Genomic DNA, 26,067 nt, shown 5'->3' with positions numbered 1-26,067 from the left:
GAAAAGCGTTCGGTATACACGGCGAATATCTCCGGCTCTGATTTTATTTGAAACATATGATAATAACATAAAGTAGGTTTTTTCAATCGAGTTTTATCAGTTTATTCAACGTTTATTGGGACTTTTGGAGTTTTCCGTTCTTTGCGCCAAGGGAGGATGGGAATGTTAGCAACCTTGGCTAGCATTGTGGCGCGAATTCGACAGAAGAGAAGGACATTCTAAAACCAAACAACGATTTATTCTGGAAATAGGACTCCTTGTACAACATTCTGATGGAAGCTCAGCAAAAGTAAGAAAACACTTATGATGTTATTTCTTGCTTCTACACCTGCATTGCTTGCTGTTTGGGGTTTTAGGCTGGGTTTCTGTACAGCACTTCGAGATATTAGCTGATGTACGAAGGGCTATATAAAATTAACTTGATTTGATTTATTTCGTATTTCTGTGGAATATGTAGAATCCAACAGGGCGGAGAATATGTGAGCGCTGTCTCACAATAATGTATTTTGTATGTTGTAGTAAAGTTATTTTTAAAAATCTAACACAGTGGTTGCATTAAGAACCAGTGTATCTTTCATTTGCCATACAACAAGTATTTTTATGTAAAGTTTATGATGAGTTCTTTGGTCAGATTAGGTGAGTGTCCAAAATATCTCCGGACATTCTGGGAAAATGTTGCTACGTATTCACAATGTATAACCACGATTTGCAGTTCTAAATATGCACATTTTCGAACAAAACATAAATGTATTGTATAACATGATGTTATAAGACTGTCATCTGATGAAGTTGTCCAAAGGTTAGTGATACATTTTATATCTTTTGCTGTTTTTTGCGAAAGCTACCTTTGCGGTGAATAAATGCGTTTGTGTGTTTGGCTATTGTGGTAAGCTAATATAATTCTATATTGTATTTTCGCTGTAAAACACTTAAAATCGGAAATATTGGCTGGATTCACAAGATGTTTATCTTTAATTTGCTGTACACCATGTATTTTTCATAAATGTTTTATGATGAGTATTTATGTATTTCACGTTGCTCTCTGTAATTATTCTGGCTGCTTTGGTGCGATTTTTGATGGTGGCTGCAATGTAAAACTATGATTTATACCTCAAATATGCACATTTTCGAACAAAACATAAATGTATTGTATAACATGTTATAAGACTGTCATCTGATGAAGTTGTTTCTTGGTTAGTGACTAATTTTATCTCTATTTTGTCGGTTTTGTGAAAGCTACCTATGCGGTGGAAACATGGTGAAAATATGCGGTTGTGTGTTTGGCTATTGTGGTTAGCTAATAGAAATACATAGTGTTTTCGCTGTAAAACATTTAAAAAAAATCGGAAATGATGGCTGGATTCACAAGATGTTTATCTTTCATTTGCTGTATTGGACTTGTGATTTCATGAAAATTATATTATATGATATCCCTGTCCCATTAGGCTAGGCTATGCTAGTCAGCTTTTTTGATGAGGAGGATCCCGGATCCGGGAGAGAGAAGCGGTAGAGGTTTTAACACACAGGTTGTTCTGGCTAACCTCTATGGTCCTAATTGGGATTAAGCTACATGTTTCAAATACTAACTGACCTCAACTCTCATCATTTGATAGTGTGAGGAGATTGATTGTGTATTATCATTACTCATTTGTAGAATCCTGTAATTAGTCTGATCCACTGCGGAGGAGCAGCTCCTTGTCTGATCCACTGCGGAGGAGGAGCAGCTCCTTGTCTGATCCACTGCGGAGGAGGAGCAGCTCCTTGTCTGATCCACTGCGGAGGAGGAGCAGCTCCTTGTCTGATCCACTGCGGAGGAGGAGCAGCTCCTTGTCTGATCCACTGCGGAGGAGGAGCAGCTCCTTGTCTGATCCACTGCGGAGGAGGAGCAGCTCCTTGTCTGATCCACTGCGGAGGAGGAGCAGCTCCTTGTCTGATCCACTGCGGAGGAGGAGCAGCTCCTTGTCTGGTCCACTGCGGAGGAGGAGCAGCTCCTTGTCTGGTCCACTGCGGAGGAGGAGCAGCTCCTTGTCTGATCCACTGCGGAGGAGGAGCAGCTCCTTGTCTGGTCCACTGCGGAGGAGGAGCGACTCCTTGTCTGGTCCATGGCGGAGGAGCAGCTCCTTGTCTGGTCCATGGCGGAGCAGCTCCTTGTCTGATCCACGGCGGAGCAGCTCCTTGTCTGATCCATGGCGGAGCAGCAGCTCATGTCTCCTTTGTCTTGATCACGTTGAGAGAGAGGTTGTTATGCTGGTACCACACGGCAAGGTCTCTGACCTCCTCCCTATAGGCTGTCTCCTCGTTGTCGGTGATCAGGCCTACCACTGTTGTATCGTCGGCAAACTTAATGATGGTGTTGGAGTCGTCTGTACCCCCTCTCTAACCCTGTGATATCGTCTGTACCCCCTCTCTAACCGTGTGGAGTCTATACCCCCTCTCTAACCCTGTGATATCGTCTATACCCCCTCTCTAACCCTGTGGAGTATATTCCCCATCTCTTGGACATGCTACAAGGTTTTGGGACATTTTCTGGTCATAAGTTAAACCTTTAAAAAAGTGTGCTCCTCCCCATTAACCAGTCAGCAGAAGGTATTGGACCATTTCCCGTTTAAGGTTGCGCATAAGGTCTTTATATAAAGATCACATGCTCATTTAAGGCTCTGTTTAAACATAACTTGAAAAACACTCACGCTAAGCAGGATTCTCTTCCCATTTCATTAGCAGGTGGCATTCATTCTGTCATGACTGTGCTAAGCAGGATTCTCTTCCCATTTCATTAGCAGGTGTCATTCATTCTGTCATGACTGTACGACCTAGGTTTCTGTACTCCAACTGATTTCCAAACGGACAGCTGCATTTCCAACTTCATTTAAAATACAGTGCATTCGGAAAGTATTCAGACCCCTTGACTTTTTCCCGGAAATGTTTACGTTACAAGCCTTATTCTACAAATAAATAGTGTTTTTCCCTCAGTCTACACACAATACCCCATAATGACAAAGCCAAAACAGGTTTTTAGAAATGTTTGTAAATTAATACAATTTAAAAAACTGAAATGTCACATTTACATAAGTATCCAGACCCTTTACTCAGTACTTTGTTGAAGCACCTTTGGCAGTGATTACAGTCTTGAGTCTTCTTGGGTATGACGCTACAAGCTTGGCACACCTGTATTTGGGGAGTTTCTCCCATTCTTTTCGGCAGATGCTCTCAAGCTCTGTCAGGTGGATGGGGAGCGTCACTGCACAGCTATTTTCGGGTCTCTCCAGAGATGTTTGATCGGGTTCAAATCTGGGATCTGGCTGGGCCACTCAAGGACATTCAGAGACTTTTCCCGAAGCCATTCCTGACTGTTGTCTTGGCTGTGTGCTTAGGGTCATTGTCCTGTTGGAAGGTGAACCTTTGCCCCAGTCTGAGATCCTGAGATTTCTGGAGCAGGTTTTCATCAAGGATCTCTGTACTTTGCTCCGTTCATCTTTCCCTCGATCCTGACTAGTCTCCCAGTCCCTGCCGCTGAAAAACATCCCCACAGCATGATGCTGTCACCACCATGTTTCAACGTAGGGATGGTGCCAGGTTTACTCAAGGGATTTAAATCTTGGTTTCATCAGAACAGAGAATCTTGTTTCTCATGATCTGAGAGTCCTTTAGATGGCGTTTGGCAAACTCCAAGCTGGCTGTCATGTGCCTTTTACTGAGGAGTGGTATCCGTCTGGCCACTCTACAATAACGGCCTGATTGGTGGAGTGCTGCAGAGATGGTTGTCCTTCTGCAAAGTTCTCCCATCTCCACAGAGGAACTCCGGAGCTCTGTCAGAGTGACCATCAGGTTCTTGGTCACCTCCCTGACCAAGGCCCTTCTCCCCCGATTGCTCAGTTTGGCCGGATGCCAGCTCCAGGAAGAGTCTTGGTGGTTCCAAACTTCTTCCATTTAAGAATGATGGAGGCCAATGTGTTCTTGGGGACCTTCAATGCGGCTGACATTTTTGGGTACCCTTCCCCAGCCTCAACACAATGCTGTCTCTGAGCTCTACAGACAATTTCTTTGACCTCATGGCTTGGTTTTTGCTCTAACATGCACTGTCAACTGTGGGACCTTATATAGACAGGTGTGTTCCTTTCCAAATCATGTCCAATCAATTGAATTTACCACAGGTGGACTCCAATCAAGTTGTAGAAACATCTCAAGGATGATCAATGGTAAAAGGATGCACCTGAGCTAAAGTTTGTGTCTCATAGCAAAGGATCTGAATACTTATGTAAATAAGGTATTTCAATTTTTTATTCTTTATAAATTAGCAAACACCTCTAAAAACCTGTTTTCGCTTTGTCATTATGGGGTATTGTTTGCAGATTGATGAGGAACATTTATTTAATCCATTTTAGAATAAGGTTGTAACGTAACAAAATGTGGAAAAAGGGAAGGGGTCTGAATACTTTCCGAATGCCTTGTAAACAGACAAACTGACATTCAAAATGTCTCTATTCTTTTGGAACTGTTGTGAGTGTAATGTAAATGTGTCATTGTTTATTTCACTTTGTTTATTATCTACAGCATTTCACTTGCTTTGGCAATGTAAACACGTTTCCCATGCCTTCAGAGAGCAGGTAGGCACCACAACCCTAGTCAATGTCCCCTGTCCTTACCTTCCTGGTGAGGGGCACCTCAATGGGCACAGGGATCAGCTCTGCCAGCAGACATCCATAAAAAGCCACCATAAACATCACAGGGTCACTGTTGGGGAACACTAGAGCAACCTAAAGAAAACAGACATACTGTCAACATCAACCTATAGGATACATACTGTCACCATCTGTCTATAGGATACACACTGTCACCATCTGTCTATAGGATACATACTGTCACCATCAACCTATAGGATACATACTGTCACCATCTGTCTATAGGATACACACTGTCACCATCTGTCTATAGGATACATACTGTCACCATCTGTCTATAGGATACATACTGTCACCATCTGTCTATAGGATACATACTGTCAACATCAACCTATAGGATACATACTGTCAACATCAACCTATAGGATACATACTGTCACCATCTGTCTATAGGATACATACTGTCAACATCAACCTATAGGATACATACTGTCAACATCAACCTATAGGATACATACTGTCACCATCTGTCTATAGGATACACTGTCAACATCAACCTATAGGATACATACTGTCAACATCAACCTATAAGATACATACTGTCACCATCTGTCTATAGGACACACTGTCAACATCAACCTATAGGATGCATACTGTCAACATCAACCTATAGGATACATACTGTCACCATCTGTCTATAGGATACACTGTCAACATCAACCTATAGGATACATACTGTCACCATCTGTCTATAGGATACACTGTCAACATCAACCTATAGGATACATACTGTCAACATCAACCTATAGGATACATACTGTCACCATCTGTCTATAGGATACACTGTCAACATCAACCTATAGGATACATACTGTCACCATCTGTCTATAGGATACACTGTCAACATCAACCTATAGGATACATACTGTCACCATCTGTCTATAGGATACATACTGTCACCATCTGTCTATAGGATACACTGTCAACATCAACCTATAGGATACATACTGTCACCATCTGTCTATAGGATACACTGTCAACATCAACCTATAGGATACATACTGTCACCATCTGTCTATAGGATACATACTGTCACCATCAACCTATAGGATACATACTGTCACCATCTGTCTATAGGATACATACTGTCACCATCAACCTATAGGATACATACTGTCACCATCTGTCTATAGGATACATACTGTCACCATCAATCTATAGGATACATACTGTCACCATCAACCTATAGGATACATACTGTCACCATCTGTCTATAGGATACATACTGTCACCATCTGTCTATAGGATACATACTGTCAACGTCTGTCTATAGGATACATACTGTCACCATCAATCTATAGGATACATACTGTCACCATCAACCTATAGGATACATACTGTCACCATCTGTCTATAGGATACATACTGTCACCATCAATCTATAGGATACATACTGTCACCATCTGTCTATAGGATACATACTGTCACCATCTGTCTATAGGATACATACTGTCACCATCAACCTATAGGATACATACTGTCACCATCAACCTATAGGATACAAACTGTCACCATCTGTCTATAGGATACATACTGTCACCATCTGTCTATAGGATACATACTGTCACCATCAACCTATAGGATACATACTGTCACCATCAACCTATAGGATACAAACTGTCACCATCTGTCTATAGGATACATACTGTCACCATCTGTCTATAGGATACATACTGTCAACATCTGTCTATAGGATACATACTGTCACCATCTGTCTATAGGATACAAACTGTCACCATCTGTCTATAGGATACATACTGTCAACATCTGTCTATAGGATACATACTGTCACCATCTGTCTATAGGATACATACTGTCAACATCAACCTATAGGATACATACTGTCAACGTCTGTCTATAGGATACATACTGTCACCATCTGTCTATAGGATACATACTGTCAACATCAACCTATAGGATACATACTGTCACCATCTGTCTATAGGATACACTGTCAACATCAACCTATAGGATACATACTGTCACCATCTGTCTATAGGATACACTGTCAACATCAACCTATAGGATACATACTGTCACCATCTGTCTATAGGATACATACTGTCACCATCTGTCTATAGGATACACTGTCAACATCAACCTATAGGATACATACTGTCACCATCTGTCTATAGGATACACTGTCAACATAAACCTATAGGATACATACTGTCACCATCTGTCTATAGGATACATACTGTCACCATCAACCTATAGGATACATACTGTCACCATCTGTCTATAGGATACATACTGTCACCATCAACCTATAGGATACATACTGTCACCATCTGTCTATAGGATACATACTGTCACCATCAATCTATAGGATACATACTGTCACCATCAACCTATAGGATACATACTGTCACCATCTGTCTATAGGATACATACTGTCACCATCTGTCTATAGGATACATACTGTCAACGTCTGTCTATAGGATACATACTGTCACCATCAATCTATAGGATACATACTGTCACCATCAACCTATAGGATACATACTGTCACCATCTGTCTATAGGATACATACTGTCACCATCAATCTATAGGATACATACTGTCACCATCAACCTATAGGATACATACTGTCACCATCTGTCTATAGGATACATACTGTCACCATCTGTCTATAGGATACATACTGTCACCATCAACCTATAGGATACAAACTGTCACCATCTGTCTATAGGATACATACTGTCACCATCTGTCTATAGGATACATACTGTCACCATCAACCTATAGGATACATACTGTCACCATCAACCTATAGGATACAAACTGTCACCATCTGTCTATAGGATACAAACTGTCACCATCTGTCTATAGGATACATACTGTCACCATCTGTCTATAGGATACATACTGTCAACATCTGTCTATAGGATACATACTGTCACCATCTGTCTATAGGATACAAACTGTCACCATCTGTCTATAGGATACATACTGTCAACATCTGTCTATAGGATACATACTGTCACCATCTGTCTATAGGATACATACTGTCAACATCAACCTATAGGATACATACTGTCAACGTCTGTCTATAGGATACATACTGTCACCATCTGTCTATAGGATACATACTGTCACCATCTGTCTATAGGATACACACTGTCACCATCTGTCTATAGGATACATACTGTCAACGTCTGTCTATAGGATACATTCTGTCTATAGGATACATACTGTCAACGTCTGTCTATAGGATACATACTGTCACCATCTGTCTATAGGATACATACTGTCAACATCAACCTATAGGATACATACTGTCACCATCTGTCTATAGGATACATACTGTCACCATCTGTCTATAGGATACATACTGTCACCATCTGTCTATAGGATACATACTGTCACCATCTGTCTATAGGATACATACTGTCACCACCAACCTATAGGATACATACTGTCACCATCTGTCTATAGGATACACACTGTCACCATCTGTCTATAGGATACATACTGTCACCATCTGTCTATAGGATACATACTGTCACCATCTGTCTATAGGATACATACTGTCACCATCTGTCTATAGGATACACACTGTCACCATCTGTCTATAGGATACATACTGTCAACATCAACCTATAGGATACATACTGTCAACATCAACCTATAGGATACATACTGTCACCATCTGTCTATAGGATACATACTGTCACCGTCTGTCTATAGGATACATACTGTCACCATCTGTCTATAGGATACACACTGTCACCATCTGTCTATAGGATACATACTGTCAACGTCTGTCTATAGGATACATTCTGTCTATAGGATACATACTGTCACCGTCTGTCTATAGGATACATACTGTCACCATCTGTCTATAGGATACACACTGTCAACGTCTGTCTATAGGATACATACTGTCAACGTCTGTCTATAGGATACATACTGTCACCATCTGTCTATAGGATACATACTGTCACCATCAACCTATAGGATACATACTGTCACCATCTGTCTATAGGATACATACTGTCACCGTCTGTCTATAGGATACATACTGTCACCATCAACCTATAGGATACATACTGTCACCATCTGTCTATAGGATACACACTGTCACCATCTGTCTATAGGATACATACTGTCAACGTCTGTCTATAGGATACATACTGTCACCGTCTGTCTATAGGATACATACTGTCACCATCAATCTATAGGATACATACTGTCACCATCAACCTATAGGATACATACTGTCACCATCAACCTATAGGATACATACTGTCACCATCAACCTATAGGATACATACTGTCACCATCTGTCTATAGGATACATACTGTCACCATCTGTCTATAGGATACACACTGTCACCATCTGTCTATAGGATACATACTGTCAACGTCTGTCTATAGGATACATTCTGTCTATAGGATACATACTGTCAACGTCTGTCTATAGGATACATACTGTCACCATCTGTCTATAGGATACATACTGTCAACATCAACCTATAGGATACATACTGTCACCATCTGTCTATAGGATACATACTGTCACCATCTGTCTATAGGATACATACTGTCACCATCTGTCTATAGGATACATACTGTCACCATCTGTCTATAGGATACATACTGTCACCACCAACCTATAGGATACATACTGTCACCATCTGTCTATAGGATACACACTGTCACCATCTGTCTATAGGATACATACTGTCACCATCTGTCTATAGGATACATACTGTCACCATCTGTCTATAGGATACATACTGTCACCATCTGTCTATAGGATACACACTGTCACCATCTGTCTATAGGATACATACTGTCAACATCAACCTATAGGATACATACTGTCAACATCAACCTATAGGATACATACTGTCACCATCTGTCTATAGGATACATACTGTCACCGTCTGTCTATAGGATACATACTGTCACCATCTGTCTATAGGATACACACTGTCACCATCTGTCTATAGGATACATACTGTCAACGTCTGTCTATAGGATACATTCTGTCTATAGGATACATACTGTCACCGTCTGTCTATAGGATACATACTGTCACCATCTGTCTATAGGATACACACTGTCAACGTCTGTCTATAGGATACATACTGTCAACGTCTGTCTATAGGATACATACTGTCACCATCTGTCTATAGGATACATACTGTCACCATCAACCTATAGGATACATACTGTCACCATCTGTCTATAGGATACATACTGTCACCGTCTGTCTATAGGATACATACTGTCACCATCAACCTATAGGATACATACTGTCACCATCTGTCTATAGGATACACACTGTCACCATCTGTCTATAGGATACATACTGTCAACGTCTGTCTATAGGATACATACTGTCACCGTCTGTCTATAGGATACATACTGTCACCATCAATCTATAGGATACATACTGTCACCATCAACCTATAGGATACATACTGTCACCATCAACCTATAGGATACATACTGTCACCATCAACCTATAGGATACATAATGTCAACATCAACCTATAGGATACATAATGTCACCATCAACCTATAGGATACATAATGTCAACATCAACCTATAGGATACATACTGTCAACATCAACCTATAGGATACATACTGTCAACATCTGTCTATAGGATACATACTGTCACCATCTGTCTATAGGATACATACTGTCACCATCTGTCTATAGGATACATACTGTCACCATCTGTCTATAGGATACATACTGTCAACATATGTCTATAGGATACATACTATCACCGTCAACCTATAGGATACATACTGTCACCATCTGTCTATAGGATACACTGTCAACATCAACCTATAGGATACATACTGTCAACATATGTCTATAGGATACATACTGTCACCATCTGTCTATAGGATACACTGTCAACATCAACCTATAGGATACATACTGTCAACATATGTCTATAGGATACATACTATCACCGTCAACCTATAGGATACATACTGTCACCATCTGTCTATAGGATACATACTGTCACCATCTGTCTATAGGATACATACTGTCAACATCTGTCTATAGGATACATACTGTCACCATCTGTCTATAGGATACATACTGTCACCATCTGTCTATAGGATACAAACTGTCACCATCTGTCAACAGGATACATACTGTCACCGTCTGTCTATAGGATACATACTGTCAACATCAACCTATAGGATACATACTGTCACCATCTGTCTATAGGATACATACTGTCACCATCTGTCTATAGGATACATACTGTCACCATCTGTCTATAGGATACACACTGTCACCATCTGTCAACAGGATACACACTGTCACCATCTGTCTATAGGATACATACTGTCACCGTCTGTCTATAGGATACATACTGTCACCATCTGTCTATAGGATACATACTGTCACCATCTGTCTATAGGATACATACTGTCACCATCTGTCTATAGGATACATACTGTCACCATCTGTCTATAGGATACATACTGTCACCATCTGTCTATAGGATACATACTGTCACCATCAACCTATAGGATACATACTGTCACCATCTGTCTATAGGATACATACTGTCACCATCTGTCTATAGGATACAAACTGTCACCATCTGTCTATAGGATACAAACTGTCACCGTCTGTCTATAGGATACATACTGTCACCATCTGTCTATAGGATACATACTGTCACCATCTGTCTATAGGATACAAACTGTCACCGTCTGTCTATAGGATACATACTGTCACCATCTGTCTATAGGATACATACTGTCAACATCAACCTATAGGATACATACTGTCACCATCAACCTATAGGATACACACTGTCACCATCAACCTATAGGATACATACTGTCAACATCAACCTATAGGACACATACTGTCACCATCTGTCTATAGGATACATACTGTCAACATCAACCTATAGGATACATACTGTCAACATCTGTCTATAGGATACACACTGTCACCATCTGTCTATAGGATACACTGTCAACATCAACCTATAGGATACATACTGTCACCATCAACCTATGGGATACATACTGTCACCGTCTGTCTATAGGATACATTCTGTCTATAGGATACATACTGTCACCATCTGTCTATAGGATACATACTGTCACCATCTGTCTATAGGATACATACTGTCACCATCTGTCTATAGGATACATACTGTCACCATCTGTCTATAGGATACATACTGTCACCATCTGTCTATAGGATACATACTGTCACCATCAACCTATAGGATACATACTGTCAACGTCTGTCTATAGGATACATACTGTCACCATCTGTCTATAGGATACATACTGTCAACATCTGTCTATAGGATACATACTGTCAACATCAACCTATAGGATACATACTGTCACCATCAACCTATAGGATACATACTGTCAACGTCTGTCTATAGGATACATACTGTCACCATCACCCTATAGGATACATACTGTCACCATCTGTCTATAGGATACATACTGTCAACATCAACCTATAGGATACATACTGTCAACGTCTGTCTATAGGATACATACTGTCAACATCTGTCTATAGGATACATACTGTCACCGTCTGTCTATAGGATACATACTGTCAACATCTGTCTATAGGATACATACTGTCACCATCTGTCTATAGGATACATACTGTCACCATCTGTCTATAGGATACATACTGTCAACATCAACCTATAGGATACATACTGTCACCATCAACCTATAGGATACATACTGTCAACGTCTGTCTATAGGATACATACTGTCACCATCAACCTATAGGATACATACTGTCACCATCTGTCTATAGGATACATACTGTCAACATCAACCTATAGGATACATACTGTCAACGTCTGTCTATAGGATACATACTGTCACCATCTGTCTATAGGATACATACTGTCAACATCAACCTATAGGATACATACTGTCACCATCTGTCTATAGGATACATACTGTCACCGTCTGTCTATAGGATACATACTGTCACCATCAACCTATAGGATACATACTGTCAACGTCTGTCTATAGGATACATACTGTCACCATCAACCTATAGGATACATACTGTCACCATCTGTCTATAGGATACATACTGTCAACATCAACCTATAGGATACATACTGTCAACGTCTGTCTATAGGATACATACTGTCACCGTCTGTCTATAGGATACATACTGTCACCATCTGTCTATAGGATACACACTGTCACCATCTGTCTATAGGATACATACTGTCAACGTCTGTCTATAGGATACACACTGTCAACGTCTGTCTATGGGATACATACTGTCACCGTCTGTCTATAGGATACATTCTGTCTATAGGATACATACTGTCAACGTCTGTCTATAGGATACATACTGTCACCATCTGTCTATAGGATACATACTGTCACCATCTGTCTATAGGATACATACTGTCAACGTCTGTCTATAGGATACATACTGTCACCGTCTGTCTATAGGATACATACTGTCACCATCAATCTATAGGATACATACTGTCACCATCAACCTATAGGATACATACTGTCACCATCAACCTATAGGATACATACTGTCACCATCAACCTATAGGATACATAATGTCAACATCAACCTATAGGATACATAATGTCACCATCAACCTATAGGATACATAATGTCAACATCAACCTATAGGATACATACTGTCAACATCAACCTATAGGATACATACTGTCACCATCTGTCTATAGGATACATACTGTCACCATCTGTCTATAGGATACATACTGTCACCATCTGTCTATAGGATACACACTGTCACCATCTGTCTATAGGATACATACTGTCAACATCAACCTATAGGATACATACTGTCAACATCAACCTATAGGATACATACTGTCACCATCTGTCTATAGGATACATACTGTCACCGTCTGTCTATAGGATACATACTGTCACCATCTGTCTATAGGATACACACTGTCACCATCTGTCTATAGGATACATACTGTCAACGTCTGTCTATAGGATACATTCTGTCTATAGGATACATACTGTCACCGTCTGTCTATAGGATACATACTGTCACCATCTGTCTATAGGATACACACTGTCAACGTCTGTCTATAGGATACATACTGTCAACGTCTGTCTATAGGATACATACTGTCACCATCTGTCTATAGGATACATACTGTCACCATCAACCTATAGGATACATACTGTCACCATCTGTCTATAGGATACATACTGTCACCGTCTGTCTATAGGATACATACTGTCACCATCAACCTATAGGATACATACTGTCACCATCTGTCTATAGGATACACACTGTCACCATCTGTCTATAGGATACATACTGTCAACGTCTGTCTATAGGATACATACTGTCACCGTCTGTCTATAGGATACATACTGTCACCATCAATCTATAGGATACATACTGTCACCATCAACCTATAGGATACATACTGTCACCATCAACCTATAGGATACATACTGTCACCATCAACCTATAGGATACATACTGTCACCATCTGTCTATAGGATACATACTGTCACCATCTGTCTATAGGATACACACTGTCACCATCTGTCTATAGGATACATACTGTCAACGTCTGTCTATAGGATACATTCTGTCTATAGGATACATACTGTCAACGTCTGTCTATAGGATACATACTGTCACCATCTGTCTATAGGATACATACTGTCAACATCAACCTATAGGATACATACTGTCACCATCTGTCTATAGGATACATACTGTCACCATCTGTCTATAGGATACATACTGTCACCATCTGTCTATAGGATACATACTGTCACCATCTGTCTATAGGATACATACTGTCACCACCAACCTATAGGATACATACTGTCACCATCTGTCTATAGGATACACACTGTCACCATCTGTCTATAGGATACATACTGTCACCATCTGTCTATAGGATACATACTGTCACCATCTGTCTATAGGATACATACTGTCACCATCTGTCTATAGGATACACACTGTCACCATCTGTCTATAGGATACATACTGTCAACATCAACCTATAGGATACATACTGTCAACATCAACCTATAGGATACATACTGTCACCATCTGTCTATAGGATACATACTGTCACCGTCTGTCTATAGGATACATACTGTCACCATCTGTCTATAGGATACACACTGTCACCATCTGTCTATAGGATACATACTGTCAACGTCTGTCTATAGGATACATTCTGTCTATAGGATACATACTGTCACCGTCTGTCTATAGGATACATACTGTCACCATCTGTCTATAGGATACACACTGTCAACGTCTGTCTATAGGATACATACTGTCAACGTCTGTCTATAGGATACATACTGTCACCATCTGTCTATAGGATACATACTGTCACCATCAACCTATAGGATACATACTGTCACCATCTGTCTATAGGATACATACTGTCACCGTCTGTCTATAGGATACATACTGTCACCATCAACCTATAGGATACATACTGTCACCATCTGTCTATAGGATACACACTGTCACCATCTGTCTATAGGATACATACTGTCAACGTCTGTCTATAGGATACATACTGTCACCGTCTGTCTATAGGATACATACTGTCACCATCAATCTATAGGATACATACTGTCACCATCAACCTATAGGATACATACTGTCACCATCAACCTATAGGATACATACTGTCACCATCAACCTATAGGATACATAATGTCAACATCAACCTATAGGATACATAATGTCACCATCAACCTATAGGATACATAATGTCAACATCAACCTATAGGATACATACTGTCAACATCAACCTATAGGATACATACTGTCAACATCTGTCTATAGGATACATACTGTCACCATCTGTCTATAGGATACATACTGTCACCATCTGTCTATAGGATACATACTGTCACCATCTGTCTATAGGATACATACTGTCAACATATGTCTATAGGATACATACTATCACCGTCAACCTATAGGATACATACTGTCACCATCTGTCTATAGGATACACTGTCAACATCAACCTATAGGATACATACTGTCAACATATGTCTATAGGATACATACTGTCACCATCTGTCTATAGGATACACTGTCAACATCAACCTATAGGATACATACTGTCAACATATGTCTATAGGATACATACTATCACCGTCAACCTATAGGATACATACTGTCACCATCTGTCTATAGGATACATACTGTCACCATCTGTCTATAGGATACATACTGTCAACATCTGTCTATAGGATACATACTGTCACCATCTGTCTATAGGATACATACTGTCACCATCTGTCTATAGGATACAAACTGTCACCATCTGTCAACAGGATACATACTGTCACCGTCTGTCTATAGGATACATACTGTCAACATCAACCTATAGGATACATACTGTCACCATCTGTCTATAGGATACATACTGTCACCATCTGTCTATAGGATACATACTGTCACCATCTGTCTATAGGATACACACTGTCACCATCTGTCAACAGGATACACACTGTCACCATCTGTCTATAGGATACATACTGTCACCGTCTGTCTATAGGATACATACTGTCACCATCTGTCTATAGGATACATACTGTCACCATCTGTCTATAGGATACATACTGTCACCATCTGTCTATAGGATACATACTGTCACCATCTGTCTATAGGATACATACTGTCACCATCTGTCTATAGGATACATACTGTCACCATCAACCTATAGGATACATACTGTCACCATCTGTCTATAGGATACATACTGTCACCATCTGTCTATAGGATACAAACTGTCACCATCTGTCTATAGGATACAAACTGTCACCGTCTGTCTATAGGATACATACTGTCACCATCTGTCTATAGGATACATACTGTCACCATCTGTCTATAGGATACAAACTGTCACCGTCTGTCTATAGGATACATACTGTCACCATCTGTCTATAGGATACATACTGTCAACATCAACCTATAGGATACATACTGTCACCATCAACCTATAGGATACACACTGTCACCATCAACCTATAGGATACATACTGTCAACATCAACCTATAGGACACATACTGTCACCATCTGTCTATAGGATACATACTGTCAACATCAACCTATAGGATACATACTGTCAACATCTGTCTATAGGATACACACTGTCACCATCTGTCTATAGGATACACTGTCAACATCAACCTATAGGATACATACTGTCACCATCAACCTATGGGATACATACTGTCACCGTCTGTCTATAGGATACATTCTGTCTATAGGATACATACTGTCACCATCTGTCTATAGGATACATACTGTCACCATCTGTCTATAGGATACATACTGTCACCATCTGTCTATAGGATACATACTGTCACCATCTGTCTATAGGATACATACTGTCACCATCTGTCTATAGGATACATACTGTCACCATCAACCTATAGGATACATACTGTCAACGTCTGTCTATAGGATACATACTGTCACCATCTGTCTATAGGATACATACTGTCAACATCTGTCTATAGGATACATACTGTCAACATCAACCTATAGGATACATACTGTCACCATCAACCTATAGGATACATACTGTCAACGTCTGTCTATAGGATACATACTGTCACCATCACCCTATAGGATACATACTGTCACCATCTGTCTATAGGATACATACTGTCAACATCAACCTATAGGATACATACTGTCAACGTCTGTCTATAGGATACATACTGTCAACATCTGTCTATAGGATACATACTGTCACCGTCTGTCTATAGGATACATACTGTCAACATCTGTCTATAGGATACATACTGTCACCATCTGTCTATAGGATACATACTGTCACCATCTGTCTATAGGATACATACTGTCAACATCAACCTATAGGATACATACTGTCACCATCAACCTATAGGATACATACTGTCAACGTCTGTCTATAGGATACATACTGTCACCATCAACCTATAGGATACATACTGTCACCATCTGTCTATAGGATACATACTGTCAACATCAACCTATAGGATACATACTGTCAACGTCTGTCTATAGGATACATACTGTCACCATCTGTCTATAGGATACATACTGTCAACATCAACCTATAGGATACATACTGTCACCATCTGTCTATAGGATACATACTGTCACCGTCTGTCTATAGGATACATACTGTCACCATCAACCTATAGGATACATACTGTCAACGTCTGTCTATAGGATACATACTGTCACCATCAACCTATAGGATACATACTGTCACCATCTGTCTATAGGATACATACTGTCAACATCAACCTATAGGATACATACTGTCAACGTCTGTCTATAGGATACATACTGTCACCGTCTGTCTATAGGATACATACTGTCACCATCTGTCTATAGGATACACACTGTCACCATCTGTCTATAGGATACATACTGTCAACGTCTGTCTATAGGATACACACTGTCAACGTCTGTCTATGGGATACATACTGTCACCGTCTGTCTATAGGATACATTCTGTCTATAGGATACATACTGTCAACGTCTGTCTATAGGATACATACTGTCACCATCTGTCTATAGGATACATACTGTCACCATCTGTCTATAGGATACATACTGTCAACGTCTGTCTATAGGATACATACTGTCACCGTCTGTCTATAGGATACATACTGTCACCATCAATCTATAGGATACATACTGTCACCATCAACCTATAGGATACATACTGTCACCATCAACCTATAGGATACATACTGTCACCATCAACCTATAGGATACATAATGTCAACATCAACCTATAGGATACATAATGTCACCATCAACCTATAGGATACATAATGTCAACATCAACCTATAGGATACATACTGTCAACATCAACCTATAGGATACATACTGTCAACATCTGTCTATAGGATACATACTGTCACCATCTGTCTATAGGATACATACTGTCAACATCTGTCTATAGGATACATACTGTCAACATCAACCTATAGGATACATACTATCACCGTCAACCTATAGGATACATACTGTCACCATCTGTCTATAGGATACACTGTCAACATCAACCTATAGGATACATACTGTCAACATATGTCTATAGGATACATACTATCACCGTCAACCTATAGGATACATACTGTCACCATCTGTCTATAGGATACACTGTCAACATCAACCTATAGGATACATACTGTCAACATATGTCTATAGGATACATACTATCACCGTCAACCTATAGGATACATACTGTCACCATCTGTCTATAGGATACACTGTCAACATCAACCTATAGGATACATACTGTCACCATCTGTCTATAGGATACAAACTGTCACCATCTGTCTATAGGATACATACTGTCACCATCTGTCTATAGGATACATACTGTCAACATCTGTCTATAGGATACATACTGTCAACATCTGTCTATAGGATACATACTGTCACCATCTGTCTATAGGATACATACTGTCACCATCTGTCTATAGGATACATACTGTCAACATCTGTCTATAGGATACAAACTGTCAACATCAACCTATAGGATACATACTGTCAACATCAACCTATAGGATACATACTGTCACCATCTGTCTATAGGATACATACTGTCACCATCTGTCTATAGGATACATACTGTCACCATCAACCTATAGGATACATACTGTCACCATCAACCTATAGGATACATACTGTCACCATCTGTCTATAGGATACATACTGTCACCATCTGTCTATAGGATACATACTGTCACCATCTGTCTATAGGATACATACTGTCAACATCTGTCTATAGGATACATACTGTCAACATCTGTCTATAGGATACATACTGTCAACATCAACCTATAGGATACATACTGTCACCATCTGTCTATAGGATACATACTGTCACCATCTGTCTATAGGATACATACTGTCAACATCTGTCTATAGGATACATACTGTCACCATCAACCTATAGGATACATACTGTCAACATCAACCTATAGGATACATACTGTCAACATCAACCTATAGGATACATACTGTCACCATCTGTCTATAGGATACATACTGTCACCATCTGTCTATAGGATACATACTGTCAACATCTGTCTATAGGATACATACTGTCAACATCTGTCTATAGGATACATACTGTCAACATCAACCTATAGGATACATACTGTCACCATCTGTCTATAGGATACATACTGTCAACATCTGTCTATAGGATACAAACTGTCAACATCAACCTATAGGATACATACTGTCAACATCAACCTATAGGATACATACTGTCACCATCAACCTATAGGATACATACTGTCACCAACCTATAGGATACATACTGTCACCATCTGTCTATAGGATACATACTGTCAACATCTGTCTATAGGATACATACTGTCAACATCAACCTATAGGATACATACTGTCACCATCAACCTATAGGATACATACTGTCACCAACCTATAGGATACATACTGTCACCATCAACCTATAGGATACATACTGTCACCAACCTATAGGATACATACTGTCACCATCTGTCTATAGGATACATACTGTCACCATCTGTCTATAGGATACATACTGTCACCATCTGTCTATAGGATACATACTGTCACCATCTGTCTATAGGATACATACTGTCACCATCTGTCTATAGGATACATACTGTCAACATCAACCTATAGGATACATACTGTCAACGTCTGTCTATAGGATACATACTGTCACCATCTGTCTATAGGATACATACTGTCAACATCTGTCTATAGGATACATACTGTCACCATCTGTCTATACGATACATACTGTCAACATCAACCTATAGGATACAAACTGTCACCATCTGTCTATAGGATACATACTGTCAACATCTGTCTATAGGATACATACTGTCACCATCTGTCTATAGGATACATACTGTCAACATCAACCTATAGGATACATACTGTCACCATCAACCTATAGGATACATACTGTCACCGTCTGTCTATAGGATACATACTGTCAACATCAACCTATAGGATACATACTGTCACCATCTGTCTATAGGATACATACTGTCAACATCAACCTATAGGATACATACTGTCACCATCAACCTATAGGATACATACTGTCACCGTCTGTCTATAGGATACATACTGTCAACATCAACCTATAGGATACATACTGTCACCATCAACCTATAGGATACATACTGTCACCGTCTGTCTATAGGATACATACTGTCAACATCAACCTATAGGATACATACTGTCACCATCTGTCTATAGGATACATACTGTCAACATCAACCTATAGGATACATACTGTCACCATCTGTCTATAGGATACATACTGTCACCGTCTGTCTATAGGATACACACTGTCACCATCTGTCTATAGGATACACTGTCAACATCAACCTATAGGATACATACTGTCACCATCAACCTATAGGATACATACTGTCACCGTCTGTCTATAGGATACATACTGTCAACATCAACCTATAGGATACATACTGTCACCATCTGTCTATAGGATACATACTGTCAACATCTGTCTATAGGATACATACTGTCACCATCTGTCTATAGGATACATACTGTCACCATCTGTCTATAGGATACATACTGTCAACATCTGTCTATAGGATACATACTGTCACCATCTGTCTATAGGATACATACTGTCACCATCAACCTATAGGATACATACTGTCACCATCAACCTATAGGATACATACTGTCACCATCTGTCTATAGGATACATACTGTCACCATCTGTCTATAGGATACATACTGTCAACATCTGTCTATAGGATACATACTGTCACCATCTGTCTATAGGATACATACTGTCACCATCTGTCTATAGGATACATACTGTCACCATCAATCTATAGGATACATACTGTCACCATCTGTCTATAGGATACATACTGTCACCATCTGTCTATAGGATACATACTGTCACCATCTGTCTATAGGATACATACTGTCACCATCAACCTATAGGATACATACTGTCAACATCAACCTATAGGATACATACTGTCAACATCAACCTATAGGATACACTGTCAACATCAACCTATAGGATACATACTGTCAACATCAACCTATAGGATACATACTGTCAACATCAACCTATAGGATACACTGTCAACATCAACCTATAGGATACATACTGTCACCATCTGTCTATAGGATACATACTGTCACCATCTGTCTATAGGATACATACTGTCACCATCTGTCTATAGGATACATACTGTCAACATCTGTCTATAGGATACATACTGTCAACATCTGTCTATAGGATACATACTGTCAACATCAACCTATAGGATACATACTGTCACCATCTGTCTATAGGATACATACTGTCACCATCTGTCTATAGGATACATACTGTCACCATCAACCTATAGGATACATACTGTCAACATCTGTCTATAGGATACATACTGTCAACATCTGTCTATAGGATACATTCTGTCTATAGGATACATACTGTCAACGTCTGTCTATAGGATACATACTGTCACCATCAACCTATAGGATACATACTGTCAACGTCTGTCTATGGGATACATACTGTCACCATCAACCTATAGGATACATACTGTCAACGTCTGTCTATAGGATACATACTGTCACCATCTGTCTATAGGATACATACTGTCACCATCTGTCTATAGGATACATACTGTCAACATCAACCTATAGGATACATACTGTCACCATCTGTCTATAGGATACATACTGTCACCGTCTGTCTATAGGATACATACTGTCACCATCAACCTATAGGATACATACTGTCAACGTCTGTCTATAGGATACATACTGTCACCATCAACCAATAGGATACATACTGTCACCATCTGTCTATAGGATACATACTGTCAACATCAACCTATAGGATACATACTGTCAACGTCTGTCTATAGGATACATACTGTCACCGTCTGTCTATAGGATACATACTGTCACCATCTGTCTATAGGATACACACTGTCACCATCTGTCTATAGGATACATACTGTCAACGTCTGTCTATAGGATACATACTGTCAACGTCTGTCTATGGGATACATACTGTCACCGTCTGTCTATAGGATACATTCTGTCTATAGGATACATACTGTCAACGTCTGTCTATAGGATACATACTGTCAACGTCTGTCTATGGGATACATACTGTCACCGTCTGTCTATAGGATACATACTGTCACCATCAATCTATAGGATACATACTGTCACCATCAACCTATAGGATACATACTGTCACCATCAACCTATAGGATACATACTGTCACCATCAACCTATAGGATACATAATGTCAACATCAACCTATAGGATACATAATGTCACCATCAACCTATAGGATACATAATGTCAACATCAACCTATAGGATACATACTGTCAACATCAACCTATAGGATACATACTGTCACCATCTGTCTATAGGATACATACTGTCACCATCTGTCTATAGGATACATACTGTCAACATATGTCTATAGGATACATACTATCACCGTCAACCTATAGGATACATACTGTCACCATCTGTCTATAGGATACACTGTCAACATCAACCTATAGGATACATACTGTCAACATATGTCTATAGGATACATACTATCACCGTCAACCTATAGGATACATACTGTCACCATCTGTCTATAGGATACATACTGTCAACATCTGTCTATAGGATACAAACTGTCAACATCAACCTATAGGATACATACTGTCAACATCAACCTATAGGATACATACTGTCACCATCTGTCTATAGGATACATACTGTCACCATCTGTCTATAGGATACATACTGTCACCATCAACCTATAGGATACATACTGTCAACATCAACCTATAGGATACATACTGTCACCATCTGTCTATAGGATACATACTGTCACCATCTGTCTATAGGATACATACTGTCACCATCAACCTATAGGATACATACTGTCAACATCTGTCTATAGGATACATACTGTCAACATCAACCTATAGGACACATACTGTCACCATCTGTCTATAGGATACATACTGTCACCATCTGTCTATAGGATACACACTGTCACCATCAACCTATAGGATACATACTGTCAACATCAACCTATAGGATACATACTGTCAACATCAACCTATAGGATACATACTGTCACCATCTGTCTATAGGATACATACTGTCACCATCTGTCTATAGGATACATACTGTCAACATCTGTCTATAGGATACATACTGTCAACATCAACCTATAGGATACATACTGTCACCATCTGTCTATAGGATACATACTGTCACCATCTGTCTATAGGATACATACTGTCAACATCTGTCTATAGGATACATACTGTCAACATCAACCTATAGGATACATACTGTCACCATCAACCTATAGGATACATACTGTCACCAACCTATAGGATACATACTGTCACCATCTGTCTATAGGATACATACTGTCAACATCTGTCTATAGGATACATACTGTCAACATCAACCTATAGGATACATACTGTCACCATCAACCTATAGGATACATACTGTCACCAACCTATAGGATACATACTGTCACCATCTGTCTATAGGATACATACTGTCAACATCTGTCTATAGGATACATACTGTCAACATCAACCTATAGGATACATACTGTCACCAACCTATAGGATACATACTGTCACCATCAACCTATAGGATACATACTGTCACCAACCTATAGGATACATACTGTCACCATCAACCTATAGGATACATACTGTCACCAACCTATAGGATACATACTGTCACCATCTGTCTATAGGATACATACTGTCAACGTCTGTCTATAGGATACATACTGTCACCATCTGTCTATAGGATACATACTGTCACCATCTGTCTATAGGATACATACTGTCACCATCTGTCTATAGGATACATACTGTCAACATCAACCTATAGGATACATACTGTCACCGTCTGTCTATAGGATACATACTGTCAACATCAACCTATAGGATACATACTGTCAACGTCTGTCTATAGGATACATACTGTCAACATCTGTCTATAGGATACATACTGTCAACATCTGTCTATAGGATACATACTGTCAACATCTGTCTATAGGATACATACTGTCAACATCAACCTATAGGATACATACTGTCACCATCTGTCTATAGGATACATACTGTCACCATCTGTCTATAGGATACATACTGTCACCATCAACCTATAGGATACATACTGTCAACATCAACCTATAGGATACATACTGTCAACATCAACCTATAGGATACACTGTCAACATCAACCTATAGGATACATACTGTCACCATCTGTCTATAGGATACATACTGTCACCATCTGTCTATAGGATACATACTGTCAACATCAACCTATAGGATACATACTGTCACCATCAACCTATAGGATACATACTGTCACCAACCTATAGGATACATACTGTCACCATCAACCTATAGGATACATACTGTCACCAACCTATAGGATACAAACTGTCAACATCAACCTATAGGACATACTGCCTATAGGATCTGCTTTGACACAGTGACATACTGGCTATAGGATCTGCTTTGACACAGTGCCATACTGGCTAAAGGATCTGCTTTGACACAGTGACAAACTGGCTATAGGATCTGCTTTGACACAGTGACAAACTGGCTAAAGGATCTGCTTTGACACAGTGACATACTGGCTAAAGGATCTGCTTTGACACAGTGACATACTGGCTAAAGGATCTGCTTTGACACAGTGACATACTGGCTATAGGATCTGCTTTAGCAGTCTGAGAAGCTGCTTCGGCATTGATAGGAGAGAAAAAGACCACTCACTCTATCTCCCGGCTGCAGTAGTGGCTCGTTCCTCGTGCTCAGTTTGTTCAGAAGAGTGTAGGCCAGTTTCTGGCTGCGTGTCCACAACTTGCCGTAGGTAAGAGTATACACTGGTTTACCAGCGTTGTCCAGGGCAGTGAGACAGGGGCTCCTGGGCTGGGTGATGCCCCAGCGCTGGAGGGAGGCCAGCAGGGAGGGAGGCCAGTTGGTCACTACACCCAGAGGCTCGCCTGCTAGAGGGGACATCTGGTTCCCCTCCGCCTTGGGCTGGTTAGGGTCCGGCTGCTGAACTAAAGAGTGAACATGTTTTAATACTTTATCCAAGGTAAAAGAACAGCATCCCTAACCACCAGCATATCCATGTTCATACAGAGAGAGATGGAAGAGAGAGAGGAAGGAGAGAGATGGAGGAGAGCTGGAGGAAGGAGAGAGATGGAGGAGAGCTGGAGGAAGGAGAGAGATGGAGGAGAGCTGGAGGAAGGAGAGAGGTGGAGGAGAGCTGGAGGAAGGAGAGAGATGGAGGAGAGCTGGAGGA

General features: G+C 39.9%; 1 protein-coding gene across 5 annotated transcripts in view; it reads right to left on the bottom strand.

Annotated features, from left to right (window-relative positions):
- dip2a (disco-interacting protein 2 homolog A) overlaps positions 1–26,067 on the bottom strand; it is a 275,105-nt gene that overhangs the window by 125,933 nt on the left and 123,105 nt on the right. For all 5 annotated transcript variants that reach the window (XM_071341941.1, XM_071341938.1, XM_071341937.1 and 2 more), the window contains 2 exons: positions 25,533–25,822; positions 4,644–4,754 (listed from right to left, as the gene is read on the bottom strand). In XM_071341941.1, coding sequence (XP_071198042.1) covers positions 4,644–4,754; positions 25,533–25,822 — 401 coding nt within the window. The remainder of the gene's footprint in view (positions 1–4,643; positions 4,755–25,532; positions 25,823–26,067) is intronic.

Source organism: Salvelinus alpinus, chromosome 14 (assembly GCF_045679555.1).
Source record: "Salvelinus alpinus chromosome 14, SLU_Salpinus.1, whole genome shotgun sequence".
NCBI classification, from domain to species: Eukaryota; Metazoa; Chordata; class Actinopteri; order Salmoniformes; family Salmonidae; genus Salvelinus; species Salvelinus alpinus.
Note: the sequence above shows the minus strand (reverse complement) of the source record. Positions and strands in the feature narration are given on the sequence as shown.